The sequence below is a fragment of the Bos grunniens genome, chromosome 17, assembly GCF_055505025.1.
Source record: "Bos grunniens cultivar Pamir isolate PY7600 chromosome 17, Bosgru_T2T1.0, whole genome shotgun sequence".
Taxonomy (NCBI): domain Eukaryota; kingdom Metazoa; phylum Chordata; class Mammalia; order Artiodactyla; family Bovidae; genus Bos; species Bos grunniens.
The window spans coordinates 58,488,177-58,513,525 of NC_141181.1; the positions used below are offsets into that span (position 1 = coordinate 58,488,177).

Genomic DNA, 25,349 nt, shown 5'->3' on the forward strand with positions numbered 1-25,349 from the left:
CAACAGACTGGTTCCAAACAGGAAAAGGAGTACATCAAGGCTGTATATTGTCACCCTGCTTATTTAACTTACATGCAGAGTATATCATGAGAAACGCTGGGCTGGAAGAAGCACAAGCTGGAATCAAGATTGTCGGGAGAAACATCAATAACCTCAGATATGCAGATGATATCACCCTTATGGCAGAAAGTGAAGAGGAACTAAAAAGCCTCTTGATGAAAGTGAAAGAGGAGAGTGAAAAAGCTGGCTTAAACCTCAACATTCAGAAAACGAAGATCATGGTATCTGGTCCCATCACTTCATGACAAATAGATGGGGAAACAGTGTCAGACTTTATTTTGGGGGGCTCCAAAATCACTGCAGATGGTGATTTCAGCCATGAAATTAAAAGACACTTACTCCTTAGAAGGAAAGTTATGACCAACCTAGATAGCATATTCAAAAGCAGAGACATTACTTTGCCAACAAAGGTCCATCTAGTCAAGGCTATGGTTTTTCCAGTGGTCATGTATCGATGTGAGAGTTGGACTGTGAAGAAAGCTGAGCGCCAAAGAATTGATGCTTTTGAACTGTGGTGTTGGAGAAGACTCTTGAGAGTCCCTTGGACTGCAAGGAGATCCAACCAGTCCATTCTGAAGGAGATCAGCCCTGGGATTTCTTTGGAAGGAATGATGCTGAAGCTGAAACTCCAATACTTTGGCCACCTCATGCGAAGAGTTGACTCACTGGAAAAAGACTCTGATACTGGGAGGGATTGCGGGCAGGAGGAGAAGGGGACGACAGAGGATGAGATGGCTGGATGGCATCACCGACTCGATGGACATGAGTTTGGGTGAACTCCAGGAGTTGGTGATGGACAGGGAGGCCTGGCGTGCTGCAATTCATGGGGTTGCAAACAGTCAGACACAACTGAGCGACTGAACTGAACTGATCTTCTAACAACTTATCACCCTTATGGCTTAAAATAACACGCATTTACTTGACAGTTCTGGAGGCCAAAAGTCTAAAATCAAGGAGCTGGGGAAATTCCCTGGCTGTCCAGTGATGAGAGCTCCATGCTTCCATTGCAGGGGGCAGGGTTTCAATACCTGGTCAGGGAACTAAGACCCCACAAGATGCATGGCCCAGTCAAAAAATAAATAAGTAAAAAATAAAATTGTGGGCAGCCAGGTAGCATTCCTTCTGGAGGTTTCAAGCGACAATCTGTTTCTTTACCTATTCCAGGTTTAAGAGGCCAGCTACATTCTTTGGCTTGGGGCCCCTTCCTCCGTTTTCAAAGCCAGAAACATGGCATCTCCTCTTCTCGCTGATCTCCTGCCTCCCGCTATGGAGCTTCGCAATTACACTGAACTCACCTGGATAATCCAAGATCACTCCATGCCAAGATCCTCAACATACATCTGCCAAGGTCCCTACCCACAAAAGGTAACACATGGACATCACAGGTCTGAGGACAAGCACATGCACATCTCTGGGAAGCTGACACTCAGTTACCATAGTCTAGCCAGCTCTGACCTTCCTGCTCTCCTCAAGCACAACAGCTGCACTCACCTCCAGGCCTTTGCACCTGTGATTCACCTCTGCCAGAGACCTGTCCAGCTTCTTGCTTCCCTCCTTTCAGTCTCTGCAGAAAGGCCACCTTCTCTGGGACATCTTCCCCAGTCACTTAGAAGTGTAACCCCAACATCGTCTCTGCTGGTCTCTTTTCTCCATAGCACTTATCACCACCCGATATACTCTATATTCAATCCTGTATTTACTGCACATAATTGTAAAGCTTTCTAGAAGGTGGGGGGAATGGGGTTTCTGTTTTGTTCAGTGCTGTACTCACTGTCTAGAACGGTACATACATGGCACATAGCAGGCCCTGCATGAAAGACTGAATGAGAAGAGTAAGTCCAACATTGTTTAACACTTAAAAAACTGGGTTGTTTTTATTTTCAAAGGTCAGCTCCTGGCATGTGCTGTCCTCAGAAGGCTCTGACTTTCTTATTCAAGTATAATCTCTTGCTTTTTGATTTTTTTTCTCGTTTAAATTTTAATACAGAAAATGTCCACCACACAAGAGTAAAGTGAAGAGTATAAACAACTCTCAAGTCCCCCCCAGCTCCGTTCAAATGATTATCAGCACTTCACTGTCCCTGTTTCATCGCGCTCCCCATCCTCTTTCTGGAGCTGCTCTGCTTTTCCTTAACCCCATTTAGAGGGAGCAGCCATTGCAACCTGGCAAATTAAAAGAAAACGCCTGTAGGTGCTTGGGTGTCAGGTGCGCACGAGCCTCCCTGAGAGGAGTCTGGGGGCAAAGGTGAAGCGAAGAACTGAGGGAACTCTGCCAGCAATCTCAAGTGCTCAGCATCATCTCTGCTCTGAAAAATCAACCCAGAGCGCTTGGCTCTGAATCCCCAACTTCTAAACATGTCATTAAGACCTGCAGCTAGGAAAAGTCTGGTTTTAGTTTCTCTTATTTGGACATCTGGGAAGATGGTAAGATCACATTTTCGTTGAAACTTGAAATATCATAATCTAATAGACGAGGCTTTAGTTCCAGAAGTACTTCTTTATTTTGGTAACACCTACTTCTTGCTTGCCAATTTTTATCATAAATCTTAAGTTTTTTAACCTCTCCATCTTCCCTCTTTTTCTTGATTACATTCTTTAAGCACATTTTTTTCTACGTTTTACTTGAAAAGCATGACCTTTTTGCCTTTGCAGCTCTACTGCTAAAATTACACATTAGGAAATACACATAACTAAAATATATGTTAAAACTGAAAATGAAAAAATAAAATTACAGGCCTTCCCTGGTGGCTCCACGATAAAGAATCCACCTATTAATGCAGGAGACATGGGTTTGATCCCTGGTCCAGGAAGATCCCACATTTCATGAAGCAATTAAGTCCATGCACCACAATCACTGAGACCGAGCGCCCAGAGTCCTCGCTCCACAGCGAGAGACACACTGCAGTGAGAAGCCTGTGTAAGTCGAGAGCAGCCCCGCCTCTTCGCAACTACAGAAAAGCCCGCGCAGCAACAAAGACCCACTGCAGCTAAAAATAAATAACATTTTTCAAAAATGAAATCTCTAAAAATTTGTTTAAATAAAATAAAATTACAGAAATGGAAAATAAATTCAAGGTTTCCAGGGTTAGTGAAGGGGAAGGGTGTGGCTATAAAAGAGTAGCAGGAATTCTTGTGATGAAAGTTCTGTATCTTGACTGTGTGGTCACTCAAATCTACACACATGATGAAACCACACAGAACCAAATACACACGAATAAGCGTGTTAAACTGGTGAAATCTGAATAAGCTCCGTGGACTTTGCAAATGTCAATCCCTGGTTTTGATACCGTGGGACAATATTCCAAGACACTGACAATGGAGGAACTAGGGGAAGGGTACACAGAACTTCTCTGCACTGTATTTTGCAACTTCCTATGAATTTAAAATTACTTTTAAAGTGTTTCAAATGAACACTGGCATATACTTAAAAACCTTTACTTCTTAGAATTATCCAGTAATATAACAGCACACTTACTTTTTTCTCATAAAAAACAAACAATTCTGAAATCAACAATTTTGTCATTGTTACCCATTTTAAAATATCACGTTGGAAAGACTGGAAATTCTGTGGACATACACACATGCATACAAAGAACATAAAATTGTAACTAGCAAAATGATAAACTGCTCAATGAGCTGTCCCACGCATAACACCTTACTAAAAGCACACTGTTTGAGACATCTCAGCGTGAGACTCTCCCACAGAGATATAAACCCCTTGAGGGCCAGGTATGGACAGCAACAGGCTAGGGAGGCCAGTATCCAGAGTCCACAGGGTCACAGACTAACGTGGGGGGACTTAAGTTCTGAAGCATCAAGCCTCACAAAGCAGAAAGGAGACGAAGTCAGAGCCAAATCAATTCCCCAAGTCCGTGGCATAATGAAATCTCAGAAGTCCTCCCCAACCAGGGTTCCTTACTGTGAGTCAGTTACCAATTTGGCATAAAGATCTAAGCAAACAGGTTTTCTCCAAGGGTACACATATAGTTCATGGTGCCAACTCCCCATAACTGGCCCAACCAATTTCACTCAAATCCCAAGGCGGCTAGATTAAAAGAGAACCAGAGGAAAACAGCAAGACGGAAAAGGCTAGCCCCCTCTGAAATAAAATCATAAAGCAGCAGGATGTTCCACTGAACAGAAGGCCCTTTCCCCTGTTTCAAAAATAAAAACACCGTGAGAAACAAATGAAAATGCTACTTATTTTTATTACTTTGGGGTTTTATTTTAATGCTTGAAAAAAAAAACAAAGCCAAGTCTGCAAACTACTGGCCATCCATTGTCCTCTTTGTGCAAAAGCTCAGAAAACAAACAAACAAAAAAAAACCCTGGCTTTGCAGATCACAGCCAACTCAGGGGTTCTGGTTAGAGATATTTTCTATTCTTACTCATGTGCTTTAAAAATTAGGTTCAACAAGAAAAATCCAAATCCAACTGGCCCAAGAGGGAAGAATTCTGGTGGACAATTGGACTACTGTGTTGCAAATTAAACTGTTCACACCTGCAGAATAATCTCACCAGCATAACCAATCTACCCTGGAATGCAGCCCCACTGTACCAAAAGGGGGGTCTCTTCTTCCACCAGATCTTATCTTTACACTGATAAACTCTCTGGATGAGAAAACCAGCAGCAGATGTGAAAGCCACATGGCCCACTACAAAGTGGGAGAGCAAAAAGCAATGTTAAAAGAAATGATTCCTTAAACAGCAGCTCCCTATCAAGAATGAAGATTTTATCACCGAATGCTGACTTTGTGGAAAGCAAGCTATTAGACCCTGTTATAAGGCCTCAGCCAACGGCATCCAGCTGAAATCCAGGAGCTGGACTCACTTAGCTACGCCCTTGTTTTCAATTCTTGGGATAGGGCCAATACGTAAAGTTAGAATATAACAAATCCAATTGCCAAGGGAAAGAAGACAATGTAGGTACTCTTACTTAATGCAATAGATAGGCTCTGAGCACAGTTTATACTGCAAAGATTTTTATTTTGTGAATTTTACCCTTTGAATAATTTCTTTCTAAAGATTTCCACACTCTCCATTAAAAAATATTAGCCAACATCCCCTTTTAACTGATACTGTGGCAATCAAAAATCCTGAAAACTTTCTCAAATTCATATTTAAGTAGAAAAACATTCTGATTAAGCAAACTGCTTCATAACAAGGTAAAATCATAATAGGGAAAGAGAGTAAAACCAGAAACTCTCTAAATTGTCTTGCATTCTGTTGTCATTTCACTGAACTGCCATGGGGTCAGCCAGCTCTAGAGTCTAAGTTTGAGCACAGTTTTCACCACTCTCAAACTGCCTTAATATTTTTAACTTCATATTCATGGCAGTGTTTTGGATTTTCAATGTATAGTTTTCCTACCACTTAATGTCTTTTTTTTTTTTTTTTTTTGCCACATTGCCCAACATGTAGAATCTGAGTTCCCTAATCAGGGATTGAATCCCACATCCCTTAGAGTGGAAGTGTGGAGTCTTAACTGCTAGACCTCCAGGGAAGTCCCTCCTACCACCCAGTTTCACCAAATTCTTTCTCCTAAAGGTATAGAGACTTGTGTCAAACGCATTATAGGATCTAGAGATGGGAAATGGTAACCACTAAACAGATTACTTCTTTGGCTGATATGGGCCATGGATACTCCAGTGTCTTCTGGGAAACACAGCTGTCCATGAAATGCCAAATGATCAGCAATCACATTCACTCTTCACCAAGAAGAAAATACAAGACTAACTTTAATGGCATAAATGCCTGCCTCTTAAAGCATGGCCAAAGCCACGCTGGTTTCAGCTGGTAGAAATGCAGACTAGTAGGGGCCACACCCCAGACCTCCTGAATCTGAAACTGCGTTTTATCCAGACCCTCTGTGATGCATGCACACAATAAAGTCTGGCCTAAACTATCTGCCCCCATCCCACTCCACCAGCATGTAGCCCAGAGCAGGCACGAGATGGGGGACACTGATCTGCAATTCCCTCGGTGGGTCTCAGTTCTCACATGCCTCTCACCTCACTGCATGGAATTCGGGTGTCTGAAGGGTAATTTGGACTGTACAGTGGAACATGATGTCACTGTTTTGTCCCCAGGCTGACCCTCAGCTCCCAACCTAACAGCTGGCTTGACTGAACCAAGGCCTCACACCTTTGCATCAGAAACAGTGAGGACATTAACAGCTCTGGCGAGCTCAGAAAGGCAAGCACAGTGCTGTCAGCCTTAAGCACACTGCCATGGGTCAGCCATAACTCAGACTGCAGGAGGAACGCAGCGCTGGAGCAGCTGGTCATGAAAAGATCAACACCACGTGGGGATATGGAACGCGATCATTTAAGCTCAAGGTTGCTTCCCTTCAAGTAAAGCTGCTATCCCATTTGTGAACTCTGTGGAGTCTGTCATTCTGTAAAGTACACTTCTGTTATGGAGGAGCTTCCCACACTTGAATTACACATGTAAGCAAATCCTGACGGCTTACCTGTGCGCATCTTCCTAGTTCTCTCCTGTTCAGATACTGAAATATATTGATTGCCAACTCATAAGGCAGTTGGATATCAAAGAAGGGAACATCATCCATTTCATTCTGAGGAGGGAAAAAAAGAAAAGAAATATTAAAATTCTGAAACATGAAAATGTAGGCCCTTTAAATGATCAGCAACGACCCTAGGTGGTGACAAGAGACAGAACTGCGACACTAAGGAGAAGCAAAACGCTCTCACTATTCCATGGAGCACAGTCATAGAACTCATCAGAGCCTTATAGTCACTCTCAAATCTCTGACTCCCCACATTCATATGAGGTCTCCTCACATGCACTTATAAACTCCACAAGACCACCTCACGAAACGATTCAAAAAGGAGAAGCAGGGGTGCCCTCTCACAAGCTAAGGGGTGCCACGGGAATCAGTGCAGAGGTCCGTGGAAAGCCTCTCAACGTCTCAGGAAAGATGAGTGGCAGGAAGCCAAGAAAGAGCCTTGAAACCAGGGAGGGAGGCCACTGGTCCTTCCAGGACAACTGCTGCTATTCCCCAACCTGGACGGGAGTGTGTGTACATAGCAGAGAAACGCTGACCTAGGTCACTGCAGTGTTTTCTCCAAGAGGGGGACAGGGCTGTGAATGTGAGCGGAAAGTACATAAACGAGGCGCCGCTCCTGAGTAAGGTGAGCACATCCCCCCTCAGCCACAGGAGAAGCACAAGGTTTCCTAATGCACTCGGGGGCTTGCGCTGGTTAACCCAGGGAGCCAGTGCAAACAAAGCAGTTTCTTCTTCGGTGTCATTTATTAATGCGGAGAAATTAGAGCTCGCCTGCCTTTGGATAAGCAATTAGGGATGAGGTAACAGGCTTTATTTGAGAGATAAGGCTGTCATGACGATCCTGGTAGCACAAAGAAATATGAGCATGAAACAGAAAAAAAGGCCAAGTGTGCACATGTATCCCTCTGTCTGTGCCCAAATCCACCTGCCAAAGCTTGCTTTGGAGTAGGCTCCTGTGAAGCTGGGGAAAGCGGTGCTATTCGTCCCAACAGAACTTGCTTAATAAAATTCATTTCTAGTAAGCTTTGGCTGACATCAGTGACTTACTGGATACAAATGAAAGTATTATTTCACCACTCAAATACAACAGTTGTATACTGCAAGGCTGCATGGAAAGAGTCTCGGCGTGCTAAGGCACCAAGAATCAGGGTGAAGATTTTTCTGGAATTGTGTTTCCATTCATCTAGAACTCTCAGGGCTAACAGTACCCAGGACATAAGGAGGTAATGTATTCAACTGCAAAAACAGTGCAAGGCTAATAAGCATGAAGGCCAAGAAGGCTCTCTAGAGGGAAAGGGAGGAAGGGCTTACAGTTCTCGGCGGGTAAAGAAGGAACAGAATGTTAAGTCAGGACAGAAGAGTTGGCTGTACCGAAAACAACAGGAAAAAAAAAAAATCTGCAAGTGTAACTGAAAGACAAAAAGGATCCCTGCCTAAAAAAATAAAGGAAAGTCATTGGTCAGGCTAGGTCCCCTCCTACAGCTAATCGACTTTACCCATCAAGAAAAAGAGGCATCACTTTCTCTCTGCCCAGATTCAACTTCAGATGCCTTATTGTAATGGTGAAAGGAGTCAATGAAAGCTGCATACATTACAAGACTACCATTCACAGCCCTGGACTTCCTTCTGCTTTCTCTTTTGGATTATTTGACTACAGTGAGGTGGAGAAGTCTACCTTAAACATTCAGTAGAGAAGCAAGAGGAAAAAATGTCCCCTGTCCTATACAAGCAGAATAAAGGCAAAGTCTGCATTCATGCAAACTGAACTCATAATTAGCTTTTTCTTTTTTTATCTGCTGCCAGCGATGTGCCAGGCATTGTTTTCTTCAATCTTCCCTTCAGAACTCCCTATAAACTGGTGTCTGGATTTGATGTGATTGGGATGAAGGGTGAGAAATTATCTGTTTTTTAGTTTTGTTGGTGCACAAAAGTCATACTTCTGGTGGCAGGTGCCTTCTCCCTTCTGCCTATTCAGTTGGCCAGTTCTCTCTTCTCCTCCTAGAAAATAAGGCCTCTGCCTAGCATACTCCAGACTCTGCCACCATTTGTCCTGACACCAGTGACCTCTGGGATGCAGTACCACGTGGGGATTAGAGCACAGATTCCAACTGGTCATCCTGGCTCTGCCATCTCACTAGCCATGAGACCAGGCTACACGCAACTGATTCTCAGCTTCCTCATCTGTGAAACAGATGTCAGCATACCTATTGTGTTATTCACAGGGCAGTTATAAGGATAAAATGAAATAATTCACGGAAAGGACTTGGCACAAGTACCCAAGGCTAAGCATGCAACCATCGATTGTTAAAGTTACTGTCTTCTTTCCTTGAACGATATATCCCAGGCCCCTTTTTTTCCTTCAACAAGTATTTGTTGATTAGGTCCACATTCCACTCTGCCCCCACATGAGCTTGTTGTTTACACAGAAAGTTGTCTCCCCTTGTCACATGATAAGCAGATGACGGTCAACAACAGTGGAAAGGGAAGAGTACGGCACAGGCTGTCATTCAGGGATCTGAACACTGGAAGGATCCACACAACAAGGTCTCTTCCAAAAAGGCTTTCAAAAAAGAATCATCAGGGATTCCCTGGTGGCTCAGTGGTAAGGAATCTGCCTGCCGACGCAGGAGACACAAGTTCGATCCCTGGTCCAGGAAGATCCCACCCGTCACAGAGCAACTAGGTCCTTGTGCCACAGCTATGGAGTCCGTGCTCCACGATGAGAGAAGATAGCACACCACAACGAGAGAGGAGCCCCACTCGCAGCAACTAGAGAAAAGTCTGTGCAACAACAAAGACCCAGTACGACCAAAAATAAAACAAATTTTTTAAAAACAGAATCATCAATTCTAGACGGTTATACCACAGTAATAACTACAGAAGGATCTGCTCTACTGCACAGTGGATGAAAGTGAGGCGGCCAGCAGGGTGCGAACCACCAGTCGGGGGTGTTAGGGCTCCCACACCAACCAACAATCAGAGACGCCACAGTGGTCTCACTGTTGACACAGTTGTCATGGCTCTTGATCACCTACAAGTTCTAGAGGGTAACAACTGCTTCGAAGCACTGAATTATAATTATGTAAACACCAACAGCACAAAGCCAACTTTTTTTTTTAAATCACTGTGCTCTGAGAATTATTATCTAAACTTCAAAATGATGGTCAATCCCAAACAGATCAAGTCCCAGACTCTTATGTAAACGAACTTCCCTGTTGCTACCACTGGCTGGGAATGGCAGGAAAAAGCATAAAAGAAACCGATATATTAAAGAGAGGTCCAAGTCCCCACACCTTAAGAAATACGTAGACCCGCAAGGTCAGGAGACCAAACGCTGCAGTTTCCTGTTGCACACTTGGAATCCTTCTGGCAAGACGTTCTCTCATTGGCTCTTGTAATGGAGGCTGTGATGGGTCACTCAGTTTCCCTGTCTGGGTCCACAACACTTATCCCCCCAGAGGCCCAGGATGCTGCCTGCCAGCAGCTCATAGCTGCGTCCTTTCCCAGGCACGCCCTGAGCAAACAAGCTGCCTCATTCCAGGTCACACTCCCTCTTCAAGGGCAGTGTGCAGCCAATGACCGCGCGATAGCGGAGTAAAAAGGCCTCAATATGGGACCCCCTCAGCAAGGCCAACCCAGGAAACCACCTGCACGCAAACCTCTATCTCAGAGTGTTTCACGGTTAATCCTACCTTTACTCGCAAGCAGCCCTGTATTCAACACATTCCCAAGGGTTCTTATGCATAATCCCAGTGTCATTAAACTAGGTAACCTACTTCACTTTCCACTAAAGAGGCAACAGAGAAATGCAAGTTAGAGTGACATTATTATATCAAAAACCAAAAAACTACAGAGGAGCTTCAAGGTTAAGTAAATCACTCATAAATTTCACTTTGTTATTACTAGTAACATACCACTTGCGAAACACCTTACAAAAGATTGAGAGTTATGAGCATGTTTGATCCCGTGGTTGAAAATGCAATCCTTTTACAGGTACAGCGTGACTGGACAAGGAGATAGAGCCACATCCTGGACTGAGGCTGCAATCCAGTAGCCACGCATAAATTAGCCGAGGCAGCAGGAAGGTCCTAAGTGCTCTCATTTGGGACTTCCCGCAGTTCATAAATGTAAGTAAAAATGATAATAATAATGCTACTAGTGGGTACAGAAATACCTTGTAACCTAAAAGGTGCCATCACAGACTTCTACCTAGACTATTTTGAAGCATGTGCCATTGTGCTCAGTCGCTTCAGTCACATTTGACTCTTTGCAGCTCCACTGCGCCCCGCCAGGCTCCACTATCCATGGAATTTTCCAGGCAAGAATACTGGAGCAGGTTGCCATTTCCTACTTTACCCAAGATCAAACCTGCATCTCGTGTGTCTCCTGCACTGGTAGGCAGGTTCTTTAACACTAGCGCCAACATACCGCTACCCCAGAAGTTATTGGCCAAATTAACCAACTGTATCTGTACCAACTTAAATATGGAAATGGACAAGTTGTCATTTCAGAAACTAAGATATCCTAAGAAGAAATCAGACAAAGGGTTTCCCTGATGGTCCAGTGGTGAAGAATCCGCCTTGCGATGCAAGTGACATGGGTTCAATCCCTGGTCAGGAAGATTTCACGTGCTGTGAAGCAACTAAGTGTGTGCACCACAAGCACTAACAAGAGCTCTAAAGCCCGAGCCACAGCTACTGAAGCCACGCACTGCAAATACTGAAGCCCACGCACTCTAGAGCCCACGCTCTGCAATGAGAAGCCTGCACACTGCAATGAGGCGGAGCCCCTGCCTGCTGCAACTAGAGAAAGCCTGCCCAAAGCAACAAAGACCCAGAACAGCCAAAAATAAAGTAAGTAAATCTTAAAAAAAAAGACACTTGAAATATTACAGGAAACTTTGTCATACTATAAAAGTGTTAGTATGATTACAAAGTTTAGAGAATAATTTAGAATGGCCAAATCTATGGTACAGAAGACCACTCGGAAGACCAATAAATTTAAAGTATTAATATTAATGTGTACATGCTTGATCCTGTTTGATTCTTTGCGACCCCATGGACTGTAGTCCGCCAGGCTCCTCTATCCATGGAATTTTTCAGGCAAGCATACTGGAGTGAGTTGCCATTTTCTCCACCAGGGGATCCTCCCAACCAGGGATTGAACCCTGCATTTCCTGCATTGCAGGCAGATTCTTAACCCACTGAGCCATCAGGGAAGTCCCACAAAGTATTAACATTTCTTCAAATTTAAAGAAAAACATCCTTTTGACAGCATACAATTTGGCTTTTAATTTTTTTTTTTAATGATTCAGATATTGACTCGCTATCCACTACTGGTGACCACTGTCCTGTACCAAACATCAGAATCATCTTTGGAGTTGTCTGGGTGTGTGTGTTTCAAACCAAAATCCAGGGTCTCACTCAGACCTTCTGTTCCAAATTCTCAGGAGTGGGGCTCAGGCATCTACTCCTTAGGAATTCTCATGCAAACCAAACGTTGAGAAACACAACCCTAACTTATCGACAGATATAAAAATCAATCCTTTCCCAATCAAGTCAAAAAAAAAAAAAGAAAGCCACCACAGAGAGGTTATGTTACTTTGTTAATTCAAAGTCAGTGAATACTTGATTTTCCCAAAGTCTACTGGACTTACTCCAGTAAATGTTAAAAGAAATTGCAAACAGATCCATCCCCAGGGAGGCTGATTTGTACTCTCATGTACTAATGTAAGACTAATTCTGCAAATGGATTGGTTTTGTGCCTTACTGTTAGAAATTTAATCTGTCTTCTCTTGTTTAGTAGAAGAAGGGATAATCACTAAGCGCCAAATCAGTAAAGAGTGAAGAAACAGACTTAAGGTTTGTTCCCAGCGTTCATCTCTAGGGCAAACAGAACACGAAAGCTCTCTCTCTAGATGACGTCTTAAGAAACTGAGACAAGAACCTCGAGTTTAGACAACAGATAACGCAACATTTCTGCGAAATCTGCCCCTGAAAGGAGACTGTTTTCTACAGGAATTTATCTCAACTGTTCACATACTGCTGAAGAGTAGAGCAGACCCACACAATCTCATCAGAAGGAGTGGATGAGTTCCAGTTTCATCTGTATTTTCTTTAAGAAAAATAAAATTGGTCGACTGCAGGGGGAAAGGTCTGAAATACTGTTGAGATAAACAGGTGTTCGTTTACGTTCCTAAATGTGTCTCAAAACGCATAATAACTATGTGACCTTTTCATTTTTAAAATAAGGTAAAATGTTTTACGTCCAAAACACTATCTGAATTGAAGACCATGCCAACTGCTGGGGCGGGAGGTACTATGAGCGGGTGTGTAAGAAATGAAGTCAACACTCAGAACTAAAATTTTTTATAGAGATATATCATTGTCACATAAAATGGGATAAAAACTGGAGTCTACAAAAAGCAATAAAGACAGTCCCCCAAGGTACTCCCAAGTTCATTAGGAAGCCAGCTATTTAGAACTTGGAAATCATTTCTCTGAAGCAACAATGCTATAAAGGGTGGTTGAACTCCCAAACAGTCCACAAAAGGCCAGTTTTTCATTTAACACTTAGCATGATCCCTTGCGTGTCACTATGAGAAAAAACAAAAGGAATTCAATGAATTTTGGTTGATCACATACGTGGCTGATGTAACTGAACTACAGTACACAGTGCACTACAGGTCCACTGCAGTGTCTACCAGGCACACTGCGCTGCACACAGCAGATGCACATTCAACATCCACGGTGCTTTTTTTTAATGGGCTTGCCAACTTCAAAAGCCACTATCATTCACCACCTACCGGTATGATTCCCCCAGGCGCTGACAAGGGATGGACACAAAATGGTTTAGCACCTGGATTAGTGAGAGCTGGGGCAATCCCAGGAGGTTGGGCAGTGGGGGAGGCTAGGAAGGCAGAAGAGGCTGGATCTCTGCTTTCAAAGCCCCTTTTTCATCTACAATGGGATGCAACTTCTCTCTCCAGGAGGAAGAGAAGTCAGAAGAGGGAGCCCTTTGTCAAAAGCTTCAGGTCCCAGAGGAGCCTGTGTGGGTATGGCTGGTTTGTAGAAGTTCCCTGTCAAGGGTCCCAAACTCTCCAAACACATTCATACCATCAAGACTAGCTATATAATTTGTGCAGCCCAGAGGAAAACAGAAGTGTAGGGCCCCTTGTTTAATATTAAGAATTTCAAGATGGTAACAAGAGGGCATTAAACTAAGCAGCATATGCTGCTGAGCCTGGGGCCCTAGGTGACCACACAGGTCACACGGACCCGTGAGGCCAGCTGGCCCTGACCGCCACAGAACCTTTGCACTTGCCGTCCTCTGCCTAGAATGCCCTCTCCTGAATCTCTCCCCGCTTCTGGAAGTGTGACCTTCCCAAGAAAGCTTTCTTGAATACACCAATCCCCAACACATACACACTCTTATCCCTTCTACCCGCTGTATTTTTCTCCAGAGCATCTACTACCCAACCATTATTTGTTCATTGTCCATCTCCCTCTTGCCCAAAATGTGGACTTTTATAAGAGCGTTGATTTCTCTGTCTTGTTCACTGCTGTAGCCTCAGTGCCAAGAACACTGCCTGGTACCAAGAAGCCCTCTCTCTAGTGCACGCATGTGCACACCTGCTCAGTTGTGTCCAACTCTCTGCGACCCCATCAACTGTAACCTGCCAGGCTCACCAAGAAGCTGCCTAATGAGTTATCTGAGGAGTGAATGAATGGAGCCTAGGTTGCTGCATGCAGCAGAACCTTCCAACGAACAGATGCCCTGAGTTACAAACTGTTCTAGTGCACACACAGAGACCATTTCAAAACATGCCCAAGTAGACACTTGCTCATTCACAACAGGAAAAAATAAATGGCACTGACAGGAGAACATTCTAGTTCGGGTAAGGAAGAAGGCAGCGAACCCTGGGCTGGAGGAATCAGGAGAGAGTAAACAGAGGAACAAGCATCAAGTGAAGCCTTAAAAGGAAAGCAAAGGACAGAAAGGAAGGGAAATCTCACCAGGCGGGCCAACACTTGAGTTCACATTTGACTAGGCTGCCTTCTCATTTTGTATTAGTGTTTCCCTACTTGTTTCTAAGTTTAACAAAAAGAGGAAAGTCATCAAACTGACCTTGCTGACAACAGAGATGTAGGCTGTGACAAAGTGAGCAATAAATACTGGCCAACAGTATTAAAATTTTTTATCAGGCCTGAAAACCCAAATCTTAATGCTCTGAATGGTCACCAGGGTTCCAACCACCATAGATCCTCCTTATGAGGTTGCTGTTGGAAGCAGCAGTCCCTGTTATTTCTACTTCACAAATGCAGGCAGGGCCACTACTACACTCAGTACCATAGGTGGGGGTACAGGAGGAGGACAACAGACCTGCCCTTCAGGGATTCCAATCCAAGGGCGGGGTGGATGCTGAAGCAAGAGGTTTACCAGGAATAACGCTTAGCAAAGAGGAAGTGAGATAGCATGATAAACTCTTCTGCAAAACCACTGATAATAATAGTGCTAGCTTTAACTTACTGGCTACTGACTGTAAGCCATGCTTGGTGCTAAGAATGTCCCATGCCTCCATACAAGATGATACTAGCATCGACCTTTTTTGCTAAGTAAGGCAAGATAACTGAAACTGCCCACGGTCAAACAGCTAGGCGGCAGCAGAGACCAAATGTGGACTCGAGTTTGCCTGATTCCAGAGGCTGGACTTGTAACCAGGGCCAACCTGATCCATTAATGTCACCATTTCAGTTTTTAAAAAAAGCAAGACTGTAGGCTTCTGAGGTCTGCGACTGTGTCCATTCTGTTTACTGCTGATTCCCCAGAACCTAGCTGATCCATAAATACATGTTGGATGAACAGAAAACACCTACATTCCTGCAAACACTTTGAACTCTTACCCCCTTAAAAGCAGTCATCTGTTGTTTCTGCCCAATATCCATTTCCTCTTTTCTGTTAGGAAATCATCCCATTCTTAGTCATCATGGGTTAGGTGAGGCTGACTCCACTCATCTGCAGGAGAAGACAGTGGATGTGAGCCTGGCCAATTTGCATCAGTGACTGGTTCAAGGATGGACCAATGAGAATTAAAGTTCATCACTCTGGGAGCATAAAACATGCTCTTTTTCACCCTGAGTTGCTTAGCTGCTAGCATAGAAAACTGAACTGGCCGGCGGCCATTTTATCCCAAACTGGAGAGCACCTGTCTATGAATAAAGCCAGCAAAAGGAAAGCAGGACCAAGAAATGAAGAGATTCCTATTAGGAAGAAAAAAAAAAACTTTGCCAACTACGAGGTAAAGGATGTTAACCAAACTTACTACAATCATTTTGCAATATATAGCTATGTCAAGTCATCATGCTGTACCCCTTAAATTTATTGTGTTCTATGTCAGTTATCCAAGTAATCCAACTCTATGCCCCAACCAGTAATGCTGAAGCTGAAATTGAACAGTTCCATGAAGACCTATAAGACCTTCTAGAACTAATGCCAAAAAAAAAAATGTCCTCTTCATTATAGGGGACTGGAGTGCAGAAGTAGGAAGTCAAGAGATACCTGGAGTAACAGGCAAATTTGTCCTTGGAGTACAAAATGAAGCAGGGCAAAAGCTAACACAGTTCTGCCAAGAGAACGCACTGGTCATAGCAAACACCCTCTTCCAACAACACAAGAGAAAACTCTACATATGGACATCACCACACGGTCAAAACTGAAATCAGACTAACTATATTCTTTGCAGCCAAAGGTGGAGAAACTCTACAGTCAGCAAAAACAAGACTGGGAGCTGACTGTGGCTCAGATCATTAACTCCTTATTGCCAAATTCAGACTTAAACTGAAGAAAGTAGGGAAAACCACTAGACCATTCAGGTATGACCTAAATCAAACCCTTTACGATTCTACAGTGGAAGTGACAAATAGATTCAAGGGGTTAGATCTGATAGAGTGCCTGAAGAACTATGGACGGAGGTTTGTGACATTATACAGAAGACGGTGATCAAGACCATCCCCAAGAGAAAGAAATACAAAATAGCAAAATAGTTGTCTGAGGAGGCCTTACAAATAGCTGAAAAAAGAAGAGAAGTGAAAGGCAAAGGAGAAAAGGAAAGATATACCCATTTGAATGCAGAATTCCAAAGAACAGCAAGGAGAGATAAGAAAGCCCTCCTCAGTGATCACTGCAAAGAAATAGAGGAGAACAACGGAATGGGAAAGACTGGAGATCTCTTCAAGAAAATTAGAGATACCAAGCGAACATTTCATGCAAAGATGGGCACAATAAAGGACAGAAATGGTATGGACCTAACAGAAGCAGAAGATATTAAGTGGTGGCAAGAATACACAGAAGAACTATGCAAAAAAAGATCTTTAAGACCCAGATAACCACGATGGTGTGATCACTCACCTAGAGCCAGACATCCTGGAATGTGAAGTCAAGTGGGCCTTAGGAAGCATCACTACAAACAAAGCTGGTGGAGGTGATGGAATTTCAGTTGAGCTATTTCAATCCTAAAAGATGATCCTGTTAAAGTGCTTCACTCCATATGCCAGCAAATTTGGAAAACAGCAGTGGCCACAGGACTGGAAAAGGTCAGTTTTCATTCCAATCCCAAAGAAAGGCAATGCCAAAGAATGCTCAAACTACCACACAATTGCACTCATCTCACACACTAGCAAAGTAATGCTCAAAATTCTCCAAGCCAGGCTTCAACAACACGTGAACCGTGAACTTCCAGATGCTCAAGCTGGATTTAGCAAAGGCAGAGGAACCAGAGATCAAATTGCCAACATCTGCTGGATCACTGAAAAAGCAAAAGAGTTCCAGAAAAACATTTATTTCTGCTTTATTGACTATGCCAAAGCCTTTGACTGTGTGAATCACAACCAACTGTGGAAAATCCTGAAAGAGATGGGAATACCAGACCACCTGACATGCCTCCTGAGAAATCTGCATGCAGGTCAAGAAGCAACAGTTAGAACTAGACATGGAACAACAGACTAGTTTCAAATCGGGAAAGGAGTACGTCAAGGCTGTATATTGTCACCCTGCTTATTTAACTTATATGCAGAGTACATCATTTGAAATGCCAGACTGGACAAAGCTCAAACTGGAATCAAGACTGCCAGGAGAAACATCAATAACCTCAGATATACAGATGACACCACTCTTATGGAAGAAAGCAAAGAAGAACTAAAGAGCCTCTTGATTCAAGTGAAAGAGGACACTGAAAAAGTTGGCTTAAAACTCAACATTCAAAAAACGAAGATCATGGCATCCGCTCCCATCACTTCATGGCAAACAGATGGGGAAACAATGGAAACAGTGAAAGACTTTATTTGGGGAGGCTCCAAAATCACTGCAGATGGTGACTGAAGCCATGAAATTAAAAGATGCTTCCTCCCTGGAAGAAAAGCTATGACCAACCTAGACAGCATATTAAAAAGCAGAGGCATTACTTCGCCAACAAATGTCCATCTAGTTAAAGCTATGGTTTTTCCAGTGGTCATGTATGGATATGAGAGTTAGGCTATAAAGAAAGATGAGCACCGAAGAATTGATGCTTTTGAACTGTGGTGTCGGAGAAGACTCTTGAGAGTCCCTTGGACTGTCAGGAGATCAAACCAGTCAATCCTAAAGGAAATCAGTCCTGAATGTTCATTGGAAGGACTGATGCTGAAGCTGAAACTCCAATACTTTGGCCACCTAATGCAAAGAGTTGACTTATTGGAAAAGACCCTGATGCTGGGAGGGACTGGGCGCAGGACAAGGGGACGACAGAGGATGAGATGGCTGGATGGCATCACCAACCCGACGGACATGAATTTGAGCAAGCTCCAGAGTTGGTGACAGACAGGGAAGCCTGGCGTGCTGCAGTCCATGGGGTTGCAAAGAGTCGGACACGACTGACAGACTAAACTGATGTCAATTATAGCTCAGTAAAACTGGGGTGGGGAGGATAAAACAGAGAGATGGAAATATTTCTAGTTACATTATAAAAGCACCCAGAACAAGAACCACCACCTGAAATTCTCAATTATGTGAATCAACAGATTCCAGTTTGGTTTTTTAAACCAATTTAAGTTGGGTGCTGATTGCTTGCTGCCCAGAGTCCTGATACACCACCTAAAGAGAAATGAGACTGAGCAACTGGATTTCATGACCACCACAGTGAAGAACGCAGCAATATGCTTGTGATTATACTCATGCAGCTCTACTACCTATGGGAACCCTGAGTTTATTGAAAAGGAGGAAAAGGACAAAAAAGGCAATGCCTCCAAACTTCTATCCAGGGCCATATCATTTCTTTCACTAATTCAACCGTATACCAAGAAGACAATTTAGGTGTCCCTAACTCACCACCTGGAACAGATGGCCTCTAAGCACTGTATCAAAAGCTTCGTAAGAGAAGGCTCAAGAGCAATCATTTCCAAGTCTTCATTTCAGCTGGGCTTGTCCATCAAAGGTCTGGCCTGTACCCGACTGTGTAACACTACAACACTACCCCATCAAGAGGCAATTTCACTGCTGATAACTTACTAGTTGTTCTTGCTTCAGTGTTGATACTGAAGACTGAAGTGAAAGAGACTGCACCAAAAATAGAAGACCCGACAGTGTAACAGAGTACCAAAGATGGGGAGAGGAGGGGAGAGCGGGTGTTTGGAGGTGGTACTTTTTTTTTTTTTTTTTTAAATTTAAGACTAGTCAAGTGCAGTAGTGAGAAGGCGGAAGAGTAAGGAGGTGGTACTTTTTATTTCCTTTTCAGGTCAAATGGATGAGACTGTCATGAGTTTTGTTTTTTTTTGGGGGTGGGGGCGGCGGGGCATACCAAATAGAACTCAATCTTCCTTTCAGGAGTCACCCACAGATCCCAAACTCATGGCCCAAGGCAGATCTAGCCCACAGAGAAGTGTTATGGAGAACTAGAGGAGGGAAGAGTTCTTGTGGCAGATGGTTGTATTAACTAGTCCCAACTTCAACATGATTCTCTGTACTCAAGCATTTGCGTAGCTCCAATTCTGGGTATGGACATATGAATTGCTCTGGTCAATGAGACAATAAACACACAGACTTCACAAGCACTTGTGGGTTCGGACTTGCCCTCCTGCCACTCTCGTAACTCTGATAAGGTCCACCCAGGGCTAACCTGCTAGATGATGAGACACACATATACACACACGGCCAGAGCTGTTTCCGTGACAGGAGCTAACCTCAGACATGTACACGAGCCCACCCATGCCCAGCCCAAACTGCCACCCTGAAAGACACTGAGCTAAATAAATTCTTTGTCTTAAGCCAAAATTTTGGGGAAAAAATTTTGTAGCAAAAAATCTTTGATAAGAGTTGGACTTCCCTGGTGGTCCAAGTGGTTAAGAATCCACCTGCGGCTGCAGGGGACACAGGTTCGATTAGGAAGACCCCACATGCTGTGGGGCAACTAAGCCTGTGCACCATAAGTGCTGAGCCTGTGTGCAGCAACTACTCAAGCTTGTGCACCTAGAGACTGTGCTCCGCAACAAGAGGATACCACAAGGAGGCCCACACACCACAACGAAGAGTGGCCTCCACTCACTGCAATCAGAGGGAGCTCACGCACAACAGCAAAGACCCAGCAGAGTCAGAGTAAACAAATAAAATTATTTTAAAAATGAAAAAGAAACTGGTAAGAATCCACATAAAAACACAAATCACAATTTGGGGGGGAGGAAAAAACCTAAAGACTCTATAACACCAGGACCACATTCTTACATGGCAACAACCAGCTAATCTGGGTCAAGACTCCCACGTTTAGCCCAGCCATAGCATGCTGCTGCTGCTAAGTCGCTTCAGTCATGTCTGACTCTGTGCGACCCCACAGACGGCAGCCCACGAGGCTCCCCCGTCCCTGGGATCCTCCAGCCAAGAACACTGGAGTGGTTTGCCATTTCCTTCTCCACAGCCATAGCATACATTCCCCAATTTGTCACTATCATCTCATCCATATTAGGGTCAAGTTCATTGCCGCATGTCATCTCAGTTGGGTGGGAGTATATTTATGGCAAAGAAAAAAGTGAAACACCATATTCCACATATTCCAGTTACTATGAAAAGTGAAAAAGTTAGTACAATTACTTTGGAAAACGGTCAATATCTACTAAGGGTGAACGTATGCCTACTGTAACCCAGCCATTCTACTCCTAAGCAGATACCCAACAAACCTGTTCATATGTTCCAGAAGATCTACAAGATGTTCCTAGCAGCACTTTTCCAGACAGCTCGAAGCTGGTGATTAACAAACTAGTTATCAGTAATGCCCATCAACAGTAGAATTAGTACGATGTGGCATATTCCTAGGGATAAATCTCATGCATAATGCTATGCACAAGAACCCAGACACAAAAGTGCATGCTATATGATTCTACTGATACAATTTTAAAAATCAGATAAAATTTAAGGTGTTAGAAATCAGGTGAGAGGTTACCCTTGGGTGGAATGGCACAAGTAAAGGTTCTGAAGAGCTGGTAATGCTGTTCTGTAACCTGGATGCTGTTTACATGGCTATATACATTCTTGGAAACACATTAAGATGTACATTTATGGTTTGTACAATTCAATACAGAGGTTGTTTTTTAAAAAAATGGGGAAACAAGACCAAGAGGAGGGCTGTGCATCAAGAAAAACGGTTAAGTATTTTTCTTTAGTGATATCATGAAGACAATTTCTACACCGTTATGATGTTTACTATTTAATGTGACAAAAAGAATGGTAGTTGTTATGAAACAAATTATTACAAAAGTATGGCTGGAATCTGTGCTCAACATAAACACCTGATGAACTAGGAAAAAAGGATCAAATGAGTAACAGCCTACTTCACTCATTCACATTCCTGCCTGCCTGCCCTCTGTGGGCTCTGGGACTTACAACCCCTGAAATACAAATTCAGATCTTTTTTATAGAAGCTGCCATTGGTTTTCTGACTGAAGATACCGGGTGGGTCCCTTAAGTCAATTACTTTCCTAAACCTCATTTGCCAAATGGGTCTAATGCTAGCCACTGGAAAGGGTCACTGGGAAAACTGGAAATCACATTTCTAAACCCTGATAATACCAAGGAGACAACAAGTAAGCACACAATGATTTTATTAGTTTATTTTTTTATTTATCGCCATGTTACTGATGATTGCTAAGTACAGAAAACAAAAGAAAACCACTAGCGATGCCCCAACGGTTGGATGCTGCTGATGGTGGTGCAGTGACTGAGACTCTGAAGTCCCCTGGATCCTCCAGAAGGCAGGCTGCTTCCATTTTTAGGATACTTAAGTGAGGGCTCCTGTTTTTGGAATGGACGCCTCAGGAGTGTTAAGTCTGGAAAACCCCGAGCAAGCATCAGGACCCCAAACCAAGAGGTGGTAAAGCTGAGAACAATATCTCAAACTCACCTGATCATTCCAATCACCAGGTTTCTGGGCCCCCTCCTCTGGAAACTGATGCAACAAGTCAAGTTTAAGGAACTCCTAGCTGGTGAAATTTAAAGTCCAACAGATCTGGACCCAAATTCAATCCAAAGAACTTGTCAGATAGGTAATCCTGAGCAAGTTACAGAAAACCTGCATTTCCTCATTTGTAAAAGGAGACCAACAATACCTACCTCCCAGGATTGTTGTGACTCCTAAAGACAATGCCATATTCAGTAGGGAGGATTACTGGTCCTAATAATCCCCATTCCTGTTTCTCTTCACCCCCCATGCACTGGTCTTGCCTTTGCCTACATGTCTGTGAGAATAACTTCTGTGTAGATCCGCCCTGGCCTGGGCAACTTATCAGGTGATAAGCCACCTCGCCAAGGCATTAAATTTTAAAAATGTTTACATCTGTCAGACTTTAGTGGTCAAACACTTCTTACAGAAGCAGGCATGATGCCAGTATGAATTTTCACACACGTAAGAATTGACACGTTAAATGAGAATGTTTAACACATAGACCAAAAAAAAAAAAAAAATACGTCATCTCTAACTTTAGAGATAGGCAGAGCACAGAACCAGAAACTTGGTGAAAACTTACAGCTACTAATGTTATTTGAATATAACTGTATATTATGTTGAGTAATCCATTTCTTCTAGAAACAGCTTGGCAATTACATAACTACTTCCAACTGGGAAGCCACAGATACTGCCTTTGAGCCCAATTTAAATGAAGCCCTTGAACCCGCTGCCTTACCCCAACTCTTAACCATGACTGTGTTTCTGGTGATCTTGATTGTGCCAATCTCCTGAAAAGGATTTAAAAAAAAAAAAAAAAGTCCCCGGCTTTCTCCAGATTCTGGAAGATATTCATGTCCCATAAAATGGTCACTATCGGTAGCATGAAAGTTCTTATCAAAATATTCTTTTTGTGTATTTTAATTGAAGTAACACATGCACAGTCAGAAAAAAACCTGAATTGTCCAAACACTATATAGAGAAAAGTTAAAATTCCTTCCTATCCGCATGGTGGGTTTGCCTCCCCCAAGTTTAGGAGCCCTTCCAGACCAGGATTTCCTCGATCTGGTGCTTACATTTTGGACCAGGCAATTTTTTGTGGGTGCTGTCCTGCGTTGTAGAATCTTTGTCAGCACCCCTGGCCTCTACCCACGAGATACTTGCTGCTACCAGCCACCCCACACTGCCCCGCCCCAGTTGTGGCATCCAAAAATGTCTCCAGACACTACCAAAACGGGAGACAAAACCGCCCCCCGTTCGGAACTACACTTTCCAAAGATACTCAATGCATCCACAAACGTAGGGTTGGGTTGCTGTTTAGTCGCTAAGTCGTGTCCTACTCTTGGCGACCCCGTGGACTGTAAACCGCCAGACTCACCTCTATTCATTTCCCCACCCCCACCCCCACCGGTGGCACAGTCACTTTCCAACTCATCAGGCGGTCTGTATCGGGGCGGGGGCAGCCCGTGCCTCGGCGGGAGGCGACAGCCACTCACCAGGTCCCGTATGAGCTGGTCCACCAGCTGCTCTCCGCCCCCGGGAGCGTCGCGGGCCGGAGGGGAGCGGGAACGGCTCGCCGCCTCCTGCCTCTCGGCCCGGGTCGCCCGCGCCGCCGGGGGCCGCCCCGCGCCCTCCAGAAGACCCTGGGCCAGCGCCAGGTACCCCGAGGCCTGCTGCTCGCCGCGCCCGGACACCACCTCTGGCCGCCGCGGCCGCCGCTCGGCAGCCTCGGGCCGGCGCCGCTTCCTCAGCGCCTGGGCCTGAGCCAGCTCCTCCTGCCAGCGCCGGCGGAACTCATCCAGACTGTGGTCGTCCATCGCCGCCGCCCCCGCCTGCCTCAGCCCACCGGGCGCCACGGGACGGTGCCTCCGCGGGAAGGTCCCTCCGCGGGAAGTGTCCGTCGCCGCCGGAAACCTCCGCTTCCCGGCTCTCCGGTTCCGGGTGGGCGGCCCCGCCCCCGCGCGCCCCGTCGGGCTGTGCAGGGCTGGTGAGGCTTGCGGCGGAGCTCAGGGTCGGGGTCTGTGCCCCCGCCCCCAGCTTCTCAGCTTCCCTGTTTGTGGCTTTTGCCAAGTGCACACTGCGGCAAGCCGTTTGTTTTTGTTTTTTCAAACGTGCATTGAGCAACTATTGTATGCCAGGCGCTGAGAATTCAACATTTAAATCTGCAGCAACAAAAATAATTCCTTCCCTCTTGGGGTTTGGATTTAAGTAAGGGGGTGGGGGGAGGAAGAGACGTTCGACAAATAAATATGAACGTCTGATCCGTGGGAGGTGTTATGAAGAAGCTGCTGCTGCTGCTGCTAAGTCGCTTCAGTCGTATCCGACTCTGTGCGACCCCATAGACAGCAGCCCACCAGGCTCCCCTGTCCCTGGGATTCTCCAGGCAAGAACACTGGAGTGGGTTGCCATTTCCTTCTCCAATGCATGAAAGTGAAGAAGCTACAGCAAGGTAATAAAATAAGGCGAAGGACGGGGATGGGAGGATTACCTTTAGAAGGATGATCCAGAGAATGGACCGTCTGACATGGCATGTGAACTAAAAGCTAGATGAGAAGAGAAACCAACTATGGGATGATCAGATCTCAGAAAAGATCTTTCTAGAAGGAACTACAAGTGAGAGGGCTGTGAGACTGGAAAGAAAAAAGACAATCGCATACCAACTTCCAATGGCTTTGTATCAATTGTTACTACAAGGAATTTTTCTCCCCACCTGGACTTAACTCCTCCACAGCTTTTCATGTCTCAGCTCATCTCCCAAACCCTGCCCACACAAATCAGATCTCCCTGATATTCATTCTTATAGCATCCCATACTTATAGCACAGAACACAATTTGTAATCTTTTATTTGTGTAATGGCTTACTAACATTTCCCTTCCCTACTGGACTGTCAATTCTTAGCTTGGAGGTCAGTGATAAGTAGGAGCTCAATAAATATTTACTTAGTAACAACCCTTAAAGTGAGAACTAATGTCTCCACCGTATTGACAAACAGCCACAAATCACACAGCTGGTAATTTGCAGACCCAGGATTCTAATCCTCTTTCTTACTCCATGTGCTTAGTGGCTCAGTCATGTCTGACTCTTTGCGACCCCATGGACTGTAGCCAGCCAGGCTCCTCTGTCCATGGGGATTCTCCAGGCAAGAATATTGGAGTGGGTTGCCATGCTCTCCTCCAGGGCATCTTCCCAACCCAGGGATGGAACCCAGGTCTACCACATTGCAGGCAGATTCTTTATCGTCTGAGCCACCAGGGAAGCCCAAGAATACTGGAGTAGGTAACCTGTCCCTTCTCCAGGGGAAC

At 44.5% G+C, this 25,349-nt stretch overlaps 1 protein-coding gene across 1 annotated transcript in view; it reads right to left on the reverse strand.

Annotated features, from left to right (window-relative positions):
• Nucleotides 1–23,941, reverse strand: part of FBXW8 (F-box and WD repeat domain containing 8) — a 113,412-nt gene extending 89,471 nt beyond the window's left edge. Inside the window, exons 1-2 of the mRNA XM_086348021.1 lie at nucleotides 23,543–23,941; nucleotides 6,533–6,637 (exon numbers count right to left, since the gene is read on the reverse strand). Coding sequence (XP_086204147.1) covers nucleotides 6,533–6,637; nucleotides 23,543–23,863 — 426 coding nt within the window. The 5' untranslated portion in view covers nucleotides 23,864–23,941. The remainder of the gene's footprint in view (nucleotides 1–6,532; nucleotides 6,638–23,542) is intronic.
• Nucleotides 23,942–25,349: the final 1,408 nt, after the last annotated feature.